Below are 15,311 nucleotides of genomic sequence, written 5' to 3'. Positions count from 1 at the left end.
CCACTATTCCAATCGAGAATCCCTCATCTGTGGCCCACATCCATGAGATGTTTAGCTCCAGTTTTCCAGTTCTGTTCTTTAATTTCAATTTAACTCAATTGATGCCTTCATTTCCGAGATACTTCACCACTTCCTTATGCAAATGAATCTCAGCTTTTGTGCTGATTTGGCAGCAAAGATCATTAATATTAATTCGGGCAAATCTTGGCGACTATACTCGGATAATTAACAGCGAAACACCACTCCCAAAATATCCGAAACACGAAACACTCTCCTTCCCAGTGACATATCCAGTCGAATCCGCATCCGAGTGACTTCAACTTAAGCCTGTTTGCGCAATATATGATGTTTGGCCCCTCGAAAGGAATGTTAATGCCACAGATACAACAAAACATATTTCGAGTCATTAGGCGAGGTGGCTGCCTCCTCCGCCATCCGCCATCCGCCCTCCTCCCGTCCATTGGCAAAACATGGCAGAAGGTGAACATCAATTTTGAAACACACGCACAGCACAGAACACTCTCCTCCTCGGAGGCAGTGAGGCATCCCAAATCGATGGGCACGCCCCCACATCAGCACAGAGCATAGCCATAACATATCCCAAGCAACCCATTGCTGATTTGTAGGTGTTGTCGTCTTCATCTGGGTCGTTTAGTTGGCCCTTTTGCCGACTTACGCTGTGGCCACACAATTATGCTCATCAACATCCGTCAGTCGGCAGTCGTGGCAGTCGTGGCAGTCGCAGCAGCAGTCGTCTTGCTCGTCGTCGCGTCGCGTCGGTGGAAAAGTGTTAAGTAATGAGTTAATCTGCAACAAGACTCGCATGATTAAGTGCTCTGGAGGCCCAGGAGGCCGCTGAGGTGGCTGTGGTGTGGCCCGATAGGTGGGATGGGGGGGAGGCTGCTGAGTGGCTCTTTAAATAGATGCGTTCTGTCCAGGGGCAAAGTGTACGCTGTACAGTGGTTATAAAGCCATCGATAAGCTACCAACTTCCTGTTAAGACTATGTTTATGGGTCTTTTATAACAGATTGTAAGACTGTCCTCATGGATATTCATTAATAAATCTATAGAAACTGAGTTCATAGACGGATTGAACGAAGTTACACCATGGTAATGATTTCCAATAGGGTTTTGGGCTATTTCTATGGTAAGGAATGATTTTAAACCATATCTTCTGATATTTTTTGGACTCCCACAAAGAGAGATTCTAATTGAATAATATTTTCTAGTATCCTATCACCTTTACTTCTCAATAAAAGAGTAAATTATACAAAAATTTAAGGCAAATACTTGCATCACATATATGTTCTAGTGATCGTATCCTATCGGTAGAAAGATGAACACTGGCTTGATGACAGACATTTAAGAACTGCAGGAATAGTTTAAGTGAATTCCAGTATCGCAGAAATCAAAGATTAATTCTGATGAATATCTTATATCTTACCTATTTAAGGGTAAAAATGGGGTACATGGAGATGATAGAATAGGAGAGAATATCTATATACCTCATAAAAAAGATTTGGTTCGTCGATATTTGACTCCAATCCAATCTGTAAGCGAACAAGCGATTTTGAGTCATCGACGTGGTCTCGAAATTTGACTCATGTCGGCGCGAGGAAGCAAGCGAGGGAGCCTGGGGTTGACGCACAAGCGAAGCGAGTGAGAAGGGGTCTTGTCCTCTACTTAGAAATAGTACTATAGGGATGTTTTCATATGTACATCGTTCCCTGGTGGAAATACAATGCTGCTACTTTTTGGGCTTAAAAGTCACAAATATATTCAGAGTCGCTTTTTTCTCTTCTTCGAAAGCCTCGAAAGCTACAAAATGACTGTATTACCATGCTCTTAATTACTAAATTTTGAACAAGATACTCGTATATATTCCCATAATTTGTGGGTACTTTTAACAGACTCATTTAGGCTTGAAATGTACTACTACTATAATTATTATTACTACCACTTTTAGGTGCTGTTTCCCCATTAAGCCTTATGGCTCCCCGCTTAAACGTTTCCAGTCCACTGTGCGATGTGCTAACTGATAAATTATGATTGTTGTGTGCGTCGTTTTGCCTGAATGCCTGGGCTCCACATTTGTTGGCGGGGAGCTGCGCTTATTATTTATCGCGTAAATTGAGTTAATGTGCCCGAGATTAAGGACTAGCCGGCGCGATCCATTGGCCGGCCATTGATCATTCCGTTCTACCTCCAGACATGGCGGAGACGCTATCAGTACGCAACCACTGGCCCTTTCCCTTTCACTGTCTTATCAATATGATAAATTACGATATAGATACTATAATAGGAAGTGTGTGTGTGTGTGTGTGTGTGCGTCTATCTATGTAGGTGAGTGGTCAAAAGGGGGCAAACAACAGCACAACAGCAGAACAGCCCAACAGTAGCCCCATGGGCCATGGGCTGTGATTGACATAATTGGGCGCACACCATAAAACGGCGGGCACACAAACAAAGATATAGACAGCATGTCTGTACAGTGGAATACATAGTTTATGATCGCCACAGACAATGATCAATTACAATGGGCAATCTAAATCATAAATATTGTCAGTTTTGACGGCAGCAAAAAGCCAGAAATAAAACGGAAAAATAAAACCAGAAAAGAGAAAAATAAAACAAGTCAATGCGTTGATTTTTCTTTATGCCGAAACTCCAATTAAAATTGTGATTATGATGAAGCACAGAAATGAAGCAGAAGAAGCATACAAAATAATGAAAAATACCGAGAAAAAACAAACAACGACAAACCTGAGATTTAGATACTCTTTTTTTGGGTAAAAAGATTCATTAAATTCTGTTTGAGCTTTGAGGAATTTTGAGATTTTTAATTGTACAAATTTGTTGAAACAAATTTACGGATAATTGTTTTGTGGGTTTTCTGTGTTATATCCAAGATATATGCCAGATATATTCCCCATTGGACGAATATTCTTAGTGTCCCAAATAGTCCAAGTCATAGGATCGTTCACCTAGAACCGATAGCATATGAATACTATCACCATATTCTAAATCCCAAGGCAAGCTCCTGCTCTAACCCCCAGCTGACTCGCTTCGAACGCTCCACGATCGGTACGGACATAACGATGATCCACAAGTTTTAAAGAGAGATACATATGTACCCCTCCTCCCCAATCAAATCCCCCATGAAAACCCTAAGACCCTATTGGAAAGTGTATCGGAAAAAGCATAAAAAAGTGTTGCAGTTCCCCAAACGATCCATACGTTCAAGTAGTTGGAGCATACAATTTTTTTTTTTTGGTTTTGAAGAAGGTGAACACACAGCGAGCCATAAATTATAATTATCGACGAGATTAACTCTTTGCCGCGCCACTTAACTGCGATGACACACGCTCACCAGACGTCCCAAGAAACAGACAGAGAAAGAGATACAGTGAGAAAGGGAGAAAGAGTGCGAGAGATTGTGGAAGTTGCCAGCAAGTGAGAGAGAGAGAGAAAGATACCCAGAGAGGTGGATCTGTCGAGAAGTCGCCCCAGTCCAGCTCTGGTGAAAGAAAGCCACCGCAGATAAGCACCAAAGACGACACTAAATCGTATGCGATAGCAGCAGCAGGAAAGCTGGAGAATGTGAACAGGAAACGACTACGAGGTGACCTGTAAGAGCCCCACAACGAGGGAAATAATACCCTATAAAGAGGATACTTAGGGGATATAATAAAATACTGTACACTGCCTAAACCCCTCCTGATCTCATACCCTATCATATTGGATGACGCTAACAGTGGTCGTATCCCCCCTCCAAGATATACCCTTTCTCCTGATCATGACACATTCCCCGCCACAAGAGGCAAGCCACAAAAACGAAAGCAGAAATGCACTCGTAAAGGTTGAAGGGCCTCCAAAAGGAAGAACAACGAAACATTCTTTATTTTTTGGCGATAACTTTGGCTTGGCGTCGGCTTCTTCAATTGATATCTTCTCTGGACAAACAAAAAGCAAGAAGCTTGAAAATTTATGACCCCCCGTGGTTTTATCGACGCCTCTGCGACACAACCCTTCGGACGGTCCCCGGTATACGGTCCCTGGTGCGGCTTTGTCCCCTTGGACTGGGCCTGGGCCTCGGCCGGGGTCTGTCGATTGAAACTCGAATGAAAGATACGGGAAGGCAATGTTGTCGCGCAGCTAAACAAAAACTATATTAAAAGAGAGGAAGAGCCATGGAATTGTGTTCTTTTTTGTATCTTTTTGAAGTATGAATTTGCCATGCCCTGTCTATCCGGGACTCCCATGATGTGCGAGTATCGGAGAGGAGAGGATTCCCAGACTGGGAGAGAGACCCATTTCATTCAGTACGCACTTCATTCATGGCTGCGATTCGAGATGCCCTTCTACCCTCGTTTTTTGTCTCTTTAATATTTAATATTCTCTATCTGTATCTGTGTATCAGTGCATCTGTATCTCTCTGTCTATCCGTCTCGTTGCGTTGGTAATTTTCAATTTTTATAGTCGTCTTGGGTCGCCGACACTCTTGACCCGCCGCTGAGTTCCGCAGATAAGGATTTCCTCTCCCTGGGATCTCTCTGGGCGATCGCTGCCTGTCTCCCGATTTATGACACCACAAAAGTTAATGCTTAATTATGGCAAATTGCAAATCGAGGCACATTCATTCGGACCTCGGACCTGCAAAACAGCAACAAAATAAACACGAATTTTATTTTGAGTGCATTTGCTGTCCAAGTTCCGTTTGCAATCCCCCAGTCCCCAATCCCCAGCCAGAGCTGGAAATATTTTAATTAGCTCCGACGATCATAAAACTTCAGCGGGGAAACTGTGAACGTTTTACGATCTGCCAGAAGCAGCAGCTTTAGCACCGGCTTCCAGCAGTAGTGCGACGAGTAGTAGTCGGATGTCGAAAGAGTTTGCACAATGAAACGCCTTCGAATGAAAACACATTAAAATTTAATCATGCTCGGGAAGTGTTCGAACATGAACTCGATCGCGCTGCCACATAAAAAGGGATCACGGATCAGCGTTTTGGTCGTGAAATCACGGCGAGCGAGGGCCCACAAGCGGATTAGTCCACAAACTACTTTACTCTTTGGAAGTCTTTGGAACACGTATCTGAAAGATGTGCAAGGCTGCAAGGAAGATTTAATTTAGTTAAGATCATAAAAAGAAACCTTTTTGATTTGGTTTTACCTTTGATCTTCTGTTGTATGTGGATTGGGAGCCCTCTTTTAAATATGAATACTTAGGATTGCACGAGTATCTTTGTAGTTCTTCAGTGTATCTTCTATCAACTTATAGTCTATTGATCTTTCAACCTACAAATACGAGGGCTATTAACTCTGCTTCTGTCAACAGGCATCTGGCAGTTGACTCCTGTCACAAAGGGAGCTCTGAAACCATCAATTTCAATGGTAAAAAAGTATTTTCTTGAACTTAGGTGTGGCCGTACAACCAAGAATGATGACGAAAGTCCTGAATGACCACTTGAGGTCTGTATATCCTATAAAATGGAAAAAACTCACAATATTTTGGGGCCCCATCGGAGATTGAAAGTGCGAGGGATTGTGGAATCCATTGGCAATCATATGGCTCAGTGGTTATAGGGGTCTAGAAGCTCCTCTGGAAGAGTTTTCCAAAATTATAGAAATGACTTTTTCTGAGTTTTTTATGCCATTATTTTTTCTATAGAACAAAGAAACTAAAGATTGTGCAATTTTCTATCATCAATTTTCATTTTAAAGCATATTTTTTTTATATTCTTACTAATTATATTCTATTTTATTTTTTATATAATTATTTTAAGATTTTATTGTGATTAATAATGATTTTTACTTTATTTTTTATTTTTCGACTTCATTTATTTTTTTTTATTTTATTTATTAATTATTTTTTTTTATTTCATTTCGTATAAATATCTTTGTTGTCCTTCTTTGTCAGAGATCAAGCCCTAATGCACGTTCATTCATCTAAGAAAATCATTCATGCAACAAAACGTGGCTTCTGTCTGCCCCCAAAAGCCATTCATCCTTCAGTAGTGATTTCACTTAGGTTAACATGATTATAATCTGTTTGGGCCACCCGTTTTCGTTGTTGTTAGAAAAGTTTTCATAATCCCAACTTCCAGGAAGGCATAGGAGATCCATCGCCATCGCCAGCCCCAACCCCATCCCCATCATCATCATTATCATCAGCATCGCGATGAATCTGATCTGATCATCATTATTATGATTATCGATGCTTCCTGTGCCATTTTGTCCGGTGCCTGCGTTTTTGGGCTACTCAACGCGGATCAATCCGAGGGCCTCTACGTCTGCCCTTTCAAACGCTATTGTTTCCATGGCCGTGTGGCTGGCTTTGCTGTTTTTATAAATCCTCAAATTATCAGTTTATGGCTGCTTTTAGTTTTATGAACCGATCACGTACTAACCATTCCGTGGCGATCATTTCGCCTTCGCCTTCACCAGCCCCGCTGCCAGTCTATGTATTTCTCCCACTGAAACTCTCGTTTTTGTTCCTTTTTAGTGCCCGGTTTTTATAGGGTAGGTCAATGATATCTTGTACAATTTATGAGCTGGAGAAACGGCTTTTATAAGGAGATATTTGGGAGTTTCCTGGGATTGCAGGAAAGAATATTCTTTGAAGCAACCAGTGCACTCTCAAATCCTTTCCTTCTATTTCATTGAGTTCTTGAGATATTTGAAGCCCTTCCCAGCACCAGGTATCCCCTAGTCGACCCTCTTTCGGACTGCTTCCCTCCCTCTTCCCCGGCTAATGATCCTATTTCTGCCGCTACCTCTTCGGGCCTGTGTCTGCCGATCTGCTGGATGCGTGCGAATCTTTTTCCAGCTTAGTGTTTCGTTCTCTCCCTCGCTCTGGTATCCACCGAACGAACGCGTTTCTTTCTTTCGTTTTTTATTATTCTTTGCGGTTGTGTCTTTCCGTCTCGCTTCATTTTCAGCGCATTTTTATCGACTGCACAACTAATTAAAACTGAAAAAAACGAGGTCCCGAGGGTCTGCGTGGCGCTTTTTGGTTTTTGAAAGAAATTTAACAAATTATTTAATGATAGATGGTTGTTAAATTGACTGGGCCCGTCTGCTGGGTCCCTGTATCTCGTTCGCAGTCTGGCTTTGGGTCTTAACTATCGGTTATTTAGGGTATTAAGTGATTAGGGGACTCCTACAATCGTAGAGCTTAGCCAATCGACATGAGGATCAGAAATGGGGGAGGTTGATTGAAAATTAGCTATGACTAAAGTGGGATAAAGTTTTGCTTCTTCTTTTTAATTTTTGATATGGGAAAGTTTGTTCAAGGGGAAGGGACATTTGTATCTCGGAATGGAACTATCTTCTGAAGGTTTAAGGAATTTTTCCTTAGCTGTGGTGCTTCCAGATGAAAGATACTTACTTCCTACGTTTCAGGCATCTCAGAAAGTTTTGTGGTGCCGAATATTCTTTCAAATCACTTATTCATTGATTGAATAAGCCCAGTGACACATTGGGTGTCCGCTGAAGAGAAATCCCACTGTTTCTTTTACTTTTCTTTATATTTTCACAGCTATTTTTACTCTTCCCTGGGCGGAAGCCAATACTGTAACAGTGCCTGTCCAAACAAGAGACATTCCGCTGAAAATAATCCCACAGATCATCTCTCGGAGGCACCCACCCTGTACATAACCTTTAGGAAAATACAGGAAGCCCGACAGTCAATGTATGACCTTACCGAAACCTTGGGTGTCCTCTCGCTCAGAAAAAGAGATTACCCCGTACTCGACAAACGACAATCTACGGCAGAGATCACAAGACAATACAATCCGCAATCCTCAATCCTCAATGCTCATATGGAAAAGGGCAAAGCCACATACTCGTAAAAAAAGCAAATGAAAATGAATAGAAATTTTTGAACAATTTCGTAATCCCGAGTGTCACACAATTGAAATATGTAATTAATTATGGCCATGCGAGGGGCCGAGGGGCCGAGGGGGGGTCGCCTGCTGTTTATTTTGTGCTACCAGAAACAACCGAATATTGCCCCGATAGAGATCTACAAAACTATTTGCCACACACTGTGGCAGCAGCAGCAGGCGGCAGGGGGACCGCCAGCAGCTTCAAAGCTTCGCTTTTTGTTTGTATTTGTGTTTGTGTTTGCTTTGCTCATATTTCGGTTTTTAATGAATCCACTCTATGATTATCTCGATTACGAAACATTTCCCCCAAAAAAAAGCTCCATTCAAATGATATATACTGACGCCCACAACACAAAAAGCAGGCAGGCAGGCAGGCAGCCCCTCAATGCACGACTGAATGCATGGATGGAGTGTGGAGTGTGGAGTGTCTCTCTCTCTATCTCTATCTCTGTCTGTGTTTATCTCCTTCCCACTCATTGGCTTTGTTGGTGGTCGTCGGCGGCGGCGGCAACTACTGAAAATATTAATTAGAAGCCATAGTAAAAACAATAAAATGTTAATAAGCTTGGCTATCATCTGGGATCGAAATTCAAATTTCAAATGAAAGCAAATGCAAATTTAAAACAAAAACATTTGCAAAATAATTGGTCTCTAATTCCAAAGAATGGAAGGGAGTGGAAGAGGAATGAGGTCTAAATGGCAGTGGCAAATATGCCGAAAATATGTGGGTGTTTGCTGGCCATTGTTTGGGCGATTTCTACAGTTTGAAGTTTTCTCAGAGCTATCAATATTCCTGCTCCTCGGCTGAAGGGATTTGATAAGGGTTTGGCATTAGTTATATAAGAAATATTCCACCACGAAGAGCAGGAGATGGCTTGAAACATAGTGCCACAATCTGTTGTAGATCTGCCACATATCACAGGGCCAGAGATGGGGTAGAGGAGGGTGCTTGTTTTGGCTAATGATTCTGTTGTATTTAGTCTTGTAAAAGATACAAAATCTACCGACTGTGGAGCAGTCTTTAAGCCGAAACTCAATGCATTTCCAGATGGCTTTTTCAGTAATTTATACACAATAATAATATTATATTATTTATTAGAAAAATCTCGATTCATGCCCTACCTGTAGAGGAATCCTTGAGGAGAATCTGCTAAAGGTTATAGACCGATATTATATAATTTTTAGGGACAGAAGCACTTTCTTTTCTGTCTTATATTTGGATAATACCCTTCCTACAATCCACAATCCATCCCTCCCTGATTGATTATTCCCCATTGTGTTTGCATTCAAATTTGATTATTTAATTAACTTATGATTTATTTAAACAAAGTATTAAAATTCTCATACAATTGTTGATATTTTCGCATATTTTTGCCATGGTTTTTGTGCCGTTTTTCCATAATTTATGACAGCATCAGACCGACAGACAGACAGCAGATTCATTGATTTTTATTATTGTTGTTCGAGTTAGTTAAACTTTTATTGACTTTTAATTTCATTTGTTGTATATACGTTTATGGTAATGGGATTACGTTTTTATGGCCGAATTTTGTGGCTTTACACCACCAAAGAGCCTGTGCATCTGTGCATATTTTTAGGTGACTGGCTTATGGAGAGGATTTGTGGAATGTAAATGGAAGTATGGGGCATAGAGAAGTGTGGATAGTTGCCAGAGGGGACATGAACCTCTGTAGGATATAATATTCAACATTCATTGACATCTTTCAAGGGGGGAGAGAGCTTCATAAATTATCAAAATAAAGGAAGATTTTTTAATTACAATCATTATTCAAAGAGGACTGATGTGATTCATCGTTCATCGAGAGGCACAGAGCCAGACTAGGCCTCAAACACTCCTGTCCATAAATTTCACACTCAACTCATTTCCTGCTCATTATCATATATTCCCCCCACTGGAGCCCCACTGAAGCCCCACTGCAGCAATTGTACAACAAACCTCAGCTTTGCTTACAGTCCCAATGCGTTCTGGGTTGGGTTAGGGCGGTGTGAGGCATACGGCATGCGGCATGCGGCAAGATGGGTCTGGGTTACCCACAGTCATGGCCTGTCCAAAAAACCCACTCAATTGGGGTTTGGCTCTTTCGAGTGGGCGTCCAACGTCTTCTCGGATACGAGTACACATGCGTGTTGTATCTCTCTCTCCCTTTTCTCCCGCTCACCCGTTCTCCCTCTCTCTGGTGTGTCTGTCTGCCGGCAGAGATTTGTGGCCTGGGCGGGTCCCCAGGAGATGTTAGGGAAGGTAATCATGCTGTCACAGTCGCTAATTTCAATTATCTTGAGTGTGCACGTATACGTAATTTGTTTGCTTTTCATTTAAACACAAATAAATAATACACGAATAAAGAGTATCCTCCTCTCTTGCTTCCTGAATGAGTTAAACCATGTTTATGAAAGTGCATCATCCATAAGTTCCCTGTTCCCTTCCCCCTGCCCTGTCTCTTTTTGGGCTCCATTTTGACAATCAAAATGTCATTTCATTTGGCAGTGAAGCTCCGCAAATCCGCAATTGAGACGCAACTTACATGTCATTAACAAGGCTTAAGCCAAACGACATGACAGACAGACAGATACCGTCTGACTTTGGGCACAAACAGGGCAAAGGGCAACACAGCATTCCGCCTAGATAAGGTTGAACGTTGAACGGTGCAGCGTTGCCAAAGTTCAGACAGAGTTCAGAGAGCAGGAATCAAAGGCAAAGAGAAGTCTAAGATGCTTAAATTTTGGCTTGGGTAATGCCTAATGGATTGCATTTACAGAAATTGAGTGAAGAGTATCCTGATGTCGAGCCACGTGTGCCGCTACACATTGGTTCTGGTGGAAAAAGTCATGTATTTGCATTCTGAACCCCCGCATATCCTCATTTGTTTTCACACCTAAACACCTATTTTTCTATACCCTCCCACCGCGACGTTGCCAAACTTCTCGCCCTTGAACGCATACCCTGCACAGATACCACACGTTTCACGTTGCAAGCAGAGCATCTCTTCTTCTGTAAATTGGCCAATTATCAGCATTTGAAAAATGGAGTTTACCTGCCACACAAATACTCTCTCGCCCTTCTACCTGGATTCTTCCTCTTTTCGAGAGTTTAGGATAAAAAGAGAGGGGGGACGCACTTTGACCTTTCGGGCAGAGACAATGCACATTGAATGTAGAAAAAGAGAACGAGAGAATGATAGGCCAACACCTGCCCCGTCCCCGTTCCCCTTCCCCGTTCCCCGTCCCAAATGCACGCACAATTCTTGTCCATGGAATGGAAACACACCTCTATTTTACACTTCTCTGTGGATGTGGGACCCCGGCAAATCTATCTGTATCTTTTGATGACCGAACGGAGCATTAATGAACAGACTTCACACTCGGGGCCATAGATGAGTGGGAATCGAGGGGGAAAAACTACCTGAGCGAAAGAAAAAAAAGTTATATTGATTATGGAACACAAATGTTGGGAAATTAGGCAGCGATTTATACGAAAGCCTCTCCTCTCGGATATGCACTTTGATAAATTAATACAATACCGAGTATCGTATCGTATCGTTTGGTCATTCAATTGATTTTCGAAATTCATTAGCGCGCCGCCGCTAACGGACCAAAAGGCGTCTGCCAATAGCCTCTGATAGGGACAGTGTCCCTCTACTCGACTCGACTCGACTCTACTCGACTCCACCGCTTTGATTTCTATTCATTCTATTCCCATTCTTTGTGGACGGATGGATGGATTGTGAAATGCGTCGGAGTGTAGTGCTGTGCTGGTCCCGAACTTTGTCTGGCTTTATTGCAGTTTGGAAATAGATGAGCTAACAGCTGGAGAGTGAGTGGCGCACTCGTACAGATTAGATAGCAAATGGTCGCCCATTTGAGGCAGAGTCTGGTCTGGGCAGGGCCAGTGGGGAGTGGGGAGTGGAGAGGGGGAGAGGGGCACGGGAATATCCATAACAATGGTGCCAGGGGGCCAATCAAATGCAACAAGTATGGATTATCCAAAGCTGAAAATGTTCTGGCATTCCAATTGAGAGAACCATAACAGTGAAGGAGCACAAAGGTTGGCCATTTGTTGGCTTGACAACATCCAAAGAACCAAAGAGTTGAAATCAAACAAAATACGAGACTATTTGGAAGGGAAGGAACGTATATTTTGAATGAGAAATCACTGGCTGAACATTCCCATTCCTGTGATATTTGTCATCACTCATCCGACCTTCACTGAACCAAAAAGTAGCTTCTTTGTTTGCCAACATTTCAGTAAGTAGCCAGGGAAACACCTATTGTTTGAAGTCTGCTTGAAGTCTGGCCTAAGAAGAGGATTGGCTTACCCTAGAAATACGCTACCTATTTCCTTACAGTTTTGTATCCCTTTGCTGGATGTGGCATGTAGCAGATTAGCGTCGCAAAACTTCAAAACAATAATTAAGGGATAGAAAAAACTCTACCATATACCCAAGATCATGTGGAACTCTTGAATTTTTGCAACATTTTATCATCTTTGCTCAAAATTGTATCTATTTGTATCTAAAGCCTCTCTCTATATCTTTCTCTAGCTAAATCCCTTTTTAAATAAGATCTACCTTCTTCGTTTCATTTTCTGAGCACAGTCTTATAATTAATAATTCATTAATTATAGTTCAATTCATAAATAATTATTAATTCTATCCATTTTCACGCCTACACCGAAATATGGCAATATTTGTATAACTTTAACACCACATCTCTTGTGCTGTTACCCTTTTAGGCCTTAACAATGCCATATTTGATCAACTTTCCAACCATAATCCCAAATACCCATAAGGAACATGCTCTATAAGGAAGTAATCGTTTGAGAAAACACACATAAAACCGAAGGGTAATCAATTGATTCAATAATTGGTTCGAAACTGGTGGATTCCATGTATCGTAGAAGCGGCAAAGTTCTTAAAGTCGTGGCGCCACGAAAAAATTTTAAAATAAAAAATCTAATAGATTTTGAAGCTAAAGAAAAGGTTTTCCCCGCTCTAAATCTGCCTAAAAAATTAATTTTTAATTAAGATTTTTCAAACAAAATTATATATGGTTAAAAGAAATATTTTTTACTAACAACAAATTTGAAAAAATACATATTGCCGTTTTCCATGGCTATAGGTAAGAGGCTATAGGCTATAATCTCACAATTTTTATTCCACATATTTTATGTTTAATCCCCTATTTAGTCCACAATGAACACACTCTATAAAAGAAAATACCAAGCCACTAAGTAAAAACCCCCCTCATCAGTTCTTTCTTATCAACAGATGCCTCATCATTCAGTTCCATTCCGTTCCATCGAATGTTGCTCAGCCTCACACACACAGCTGTACGTAATATACGATCCGAACCGAAGTGAACGACTGGTAAATGGAACAAAACAAACCCCACCGAGCGGAGCGGCTGGCAAGTAAACAAAAGGTCAATACAATCCAAATGGAGTCCACAGCATGCAACAAGCTTTACTGGTTGCCGCAGAACGAGTCGCTGCAGACCCGAGCGCAAGCCGAAGCGGCCCGATAGGCCTTCGGCAGAACCGTCTGTGAAACGAACGCGGAACTCCGGGCCGGGACTGGGCCGTGCCAGTTGAATTTTTGTGTTGGAAGAGCTCGGTACTGCCGTTCGTGTCGGACGCGTGTTAAGGTCTCGTCGCGGTTGTCGTAGTCGTCAGTGTCGTTCCGGTTAGACGGCGAAAAGCAGGAGCCCCGCCATGGATTAACATTCGAAACGATTCAAACAAAAATTGTGTGCCAAAACAAAGAAAGAAAGAAATTTTGAAAACAAAAAATGAGTGCAGTTCTATTTTGAATGGATGGATAGTGCCGGTTGTTGAGAGGAGTGTGTGTGTGCCAAGAAAGATTTCGGGCAATTAAAGAGCGCGTAGAATAAAACTTTGACAAGATGCATTTGCGGGCCATGCGTGGTGGCATGCCACAGTTGCAGTTGCAGTTGCTGCCTCAGCATTTATCCGAGGAAAGTGAAATTAAAAATAACGCCGTCACCGGCAGCGTCAGCGTCAGCGAGATCAAACGCCGACGACATAGAAACAATCAAAATGTCGACGCAACGTCGCCCAGGCTAAAAATAATCAGAGCCAGAGTCGGCCAGAAGATGGCATCACTGCCCCTGCCCCTGGCGGTGTTCCCCATGCTACTGATACTCTCTGGATTAAATGGATTAACACAAGTTGCCGCTCTCAAGGGTAAGTGTCAACAGATGTGGCATATATACATATATACTTGCAACAGTTGCAAACATCCCAGCACCATTTGAAGGGCAAAAACTATGACAAACTATTTCCTCCACCTCCTAAATGCAAATCCTTTTGTGACTTGTATATCTTCTATCCCATGACTGCGTCGCCTTTCCTTTCCCCATTTATTTATTAGCGTCATTTGTTTCCATTTACGTGTTTCATCTTTTTCGTTTTGTCTATTTTTGGTTGCAACAAGCGACAAACGACAACCGACAACCGACAAGAGAGTGAAATTAAGGCACTGCGGTTTATTTATGCCTGTGCAACGCAACGCAACGCAACGTTCGCTAATGGATTTTAAGGCCGATTTTATAGACGGAACGCGACATCGACTCTGCCTCATAGACCCATTATTCATGCGACTCTGCCTCTCTTTCTCATTAGAGAGCTGCGCGATGCACTCCCCCCCCACATCTCTCGTGGGAGGCAGAAAGATCGCTTCATTGGTGGATAGAGTGTGGCATTAGTAGAGATTTCTTTTTGGTTTCAAAGGTTGGGCGTAGGATCTGTTTATTTGGGAATATTTTTGGTCTAGGGCACAATTAGGGAGCTCTAAAGGTTTCGACGGGATTTGGAGTAGATTGAGAACTTCTTTGGGGGGCTCTGTTACAAGTTTCCAAAGAAAATTCCACTTCTGGAAAAAGTCTAGGGAATAATCCATGAAGTAGCATGCATATTGCATCAAAGATCATTAGATCCCCGACTAGGATGATAGTTTCTATTGGATTCTCGCTTCTTACAAAGTTTTAATTAATTTTCCGATTACAATTATATGAAAGAACCCTTTTGTTGCATAGACCTTCAGTCTATCTATCCTTCTTCTATCAACCTTGCTTTATGCCTAATGTCTAACCCCCCCTGAACCCACTTAGGGACATCGTTTTGTGGAAACTAAACACAGATTTTCCACAGAAAACACAGATCGAGTTACACACAGAAAAAAAACCATGCAGATGAGGGTAAAAAGCCGAGCAGCTCCTTGGGGAGGGAGAGCCAGAGAGGATCACAAAAGATCACTCAACCAAAACAGAAAAGACAGAAATGTTGTCTAGATAAATGAGAAATGAGTTTGCAGTTCGGTCTATCCACAAAACTAATCAATGTATTGTATGTAGTAAATAGTTTTCCCCAAGGAACCTGATTACGAG

The 15,311-nt window shown here is 42.0% G+C and overlaps 1 protein-coding gene and 1 long non-coding RNA gene across 2 annotated transcripts in view; one reads left to right on the top strand and one right to left on the bottom strand.

Moving 5' to 3' along the window:
- The window catches only part of LOC26534193 (uncharacterized), an 85,622-nt gene that overhangs the window by 29,829 nt on the left and 40,482 nt on the right, over positions 1–15,311 (bottom strand). The window lies entirely within an intron of this gene.
- robo2 (roundabout 2) overlaps positions 13,282–15,311 on the top strand; it is a 45,444-nt gene continuing 43,414 nt past the window's right edge. The window contains exon 1 of the mRNA XM_033379708.1: positions 13,282–14,109. Coding sequence (XP_033235599.1) covers positions 13,809–14,109 — 301 coding nt within the window. The 5' untranslated portion in view covers positions 13,282–13,808. The remainder of the gene's footprint in view (positions 14,110–15,311) is intronic.

The sequence above is a fragment of the Drosophila pseudoobscura genome, chromosome 4 (assembly GCF_009870125.1).
Source record: "Drosophila pseudoobscura strain MV-25-SWS-2005 chromosome 4, UCI_Dpse_MV25, whole genome shotgun sequence".
Classification (NCBI taxonomy): domain Eukaryota; kingdom Metazoa; phylum Arthropoda; class Insecta; order Diptera; family Drosophilidae; genus Drosophila; species Drosophila pseudoobscura.
Note: the sequence above shows the minus strand (reverse complement) of the source record. Positions and strands in the feature narration are given on the sequence as shown.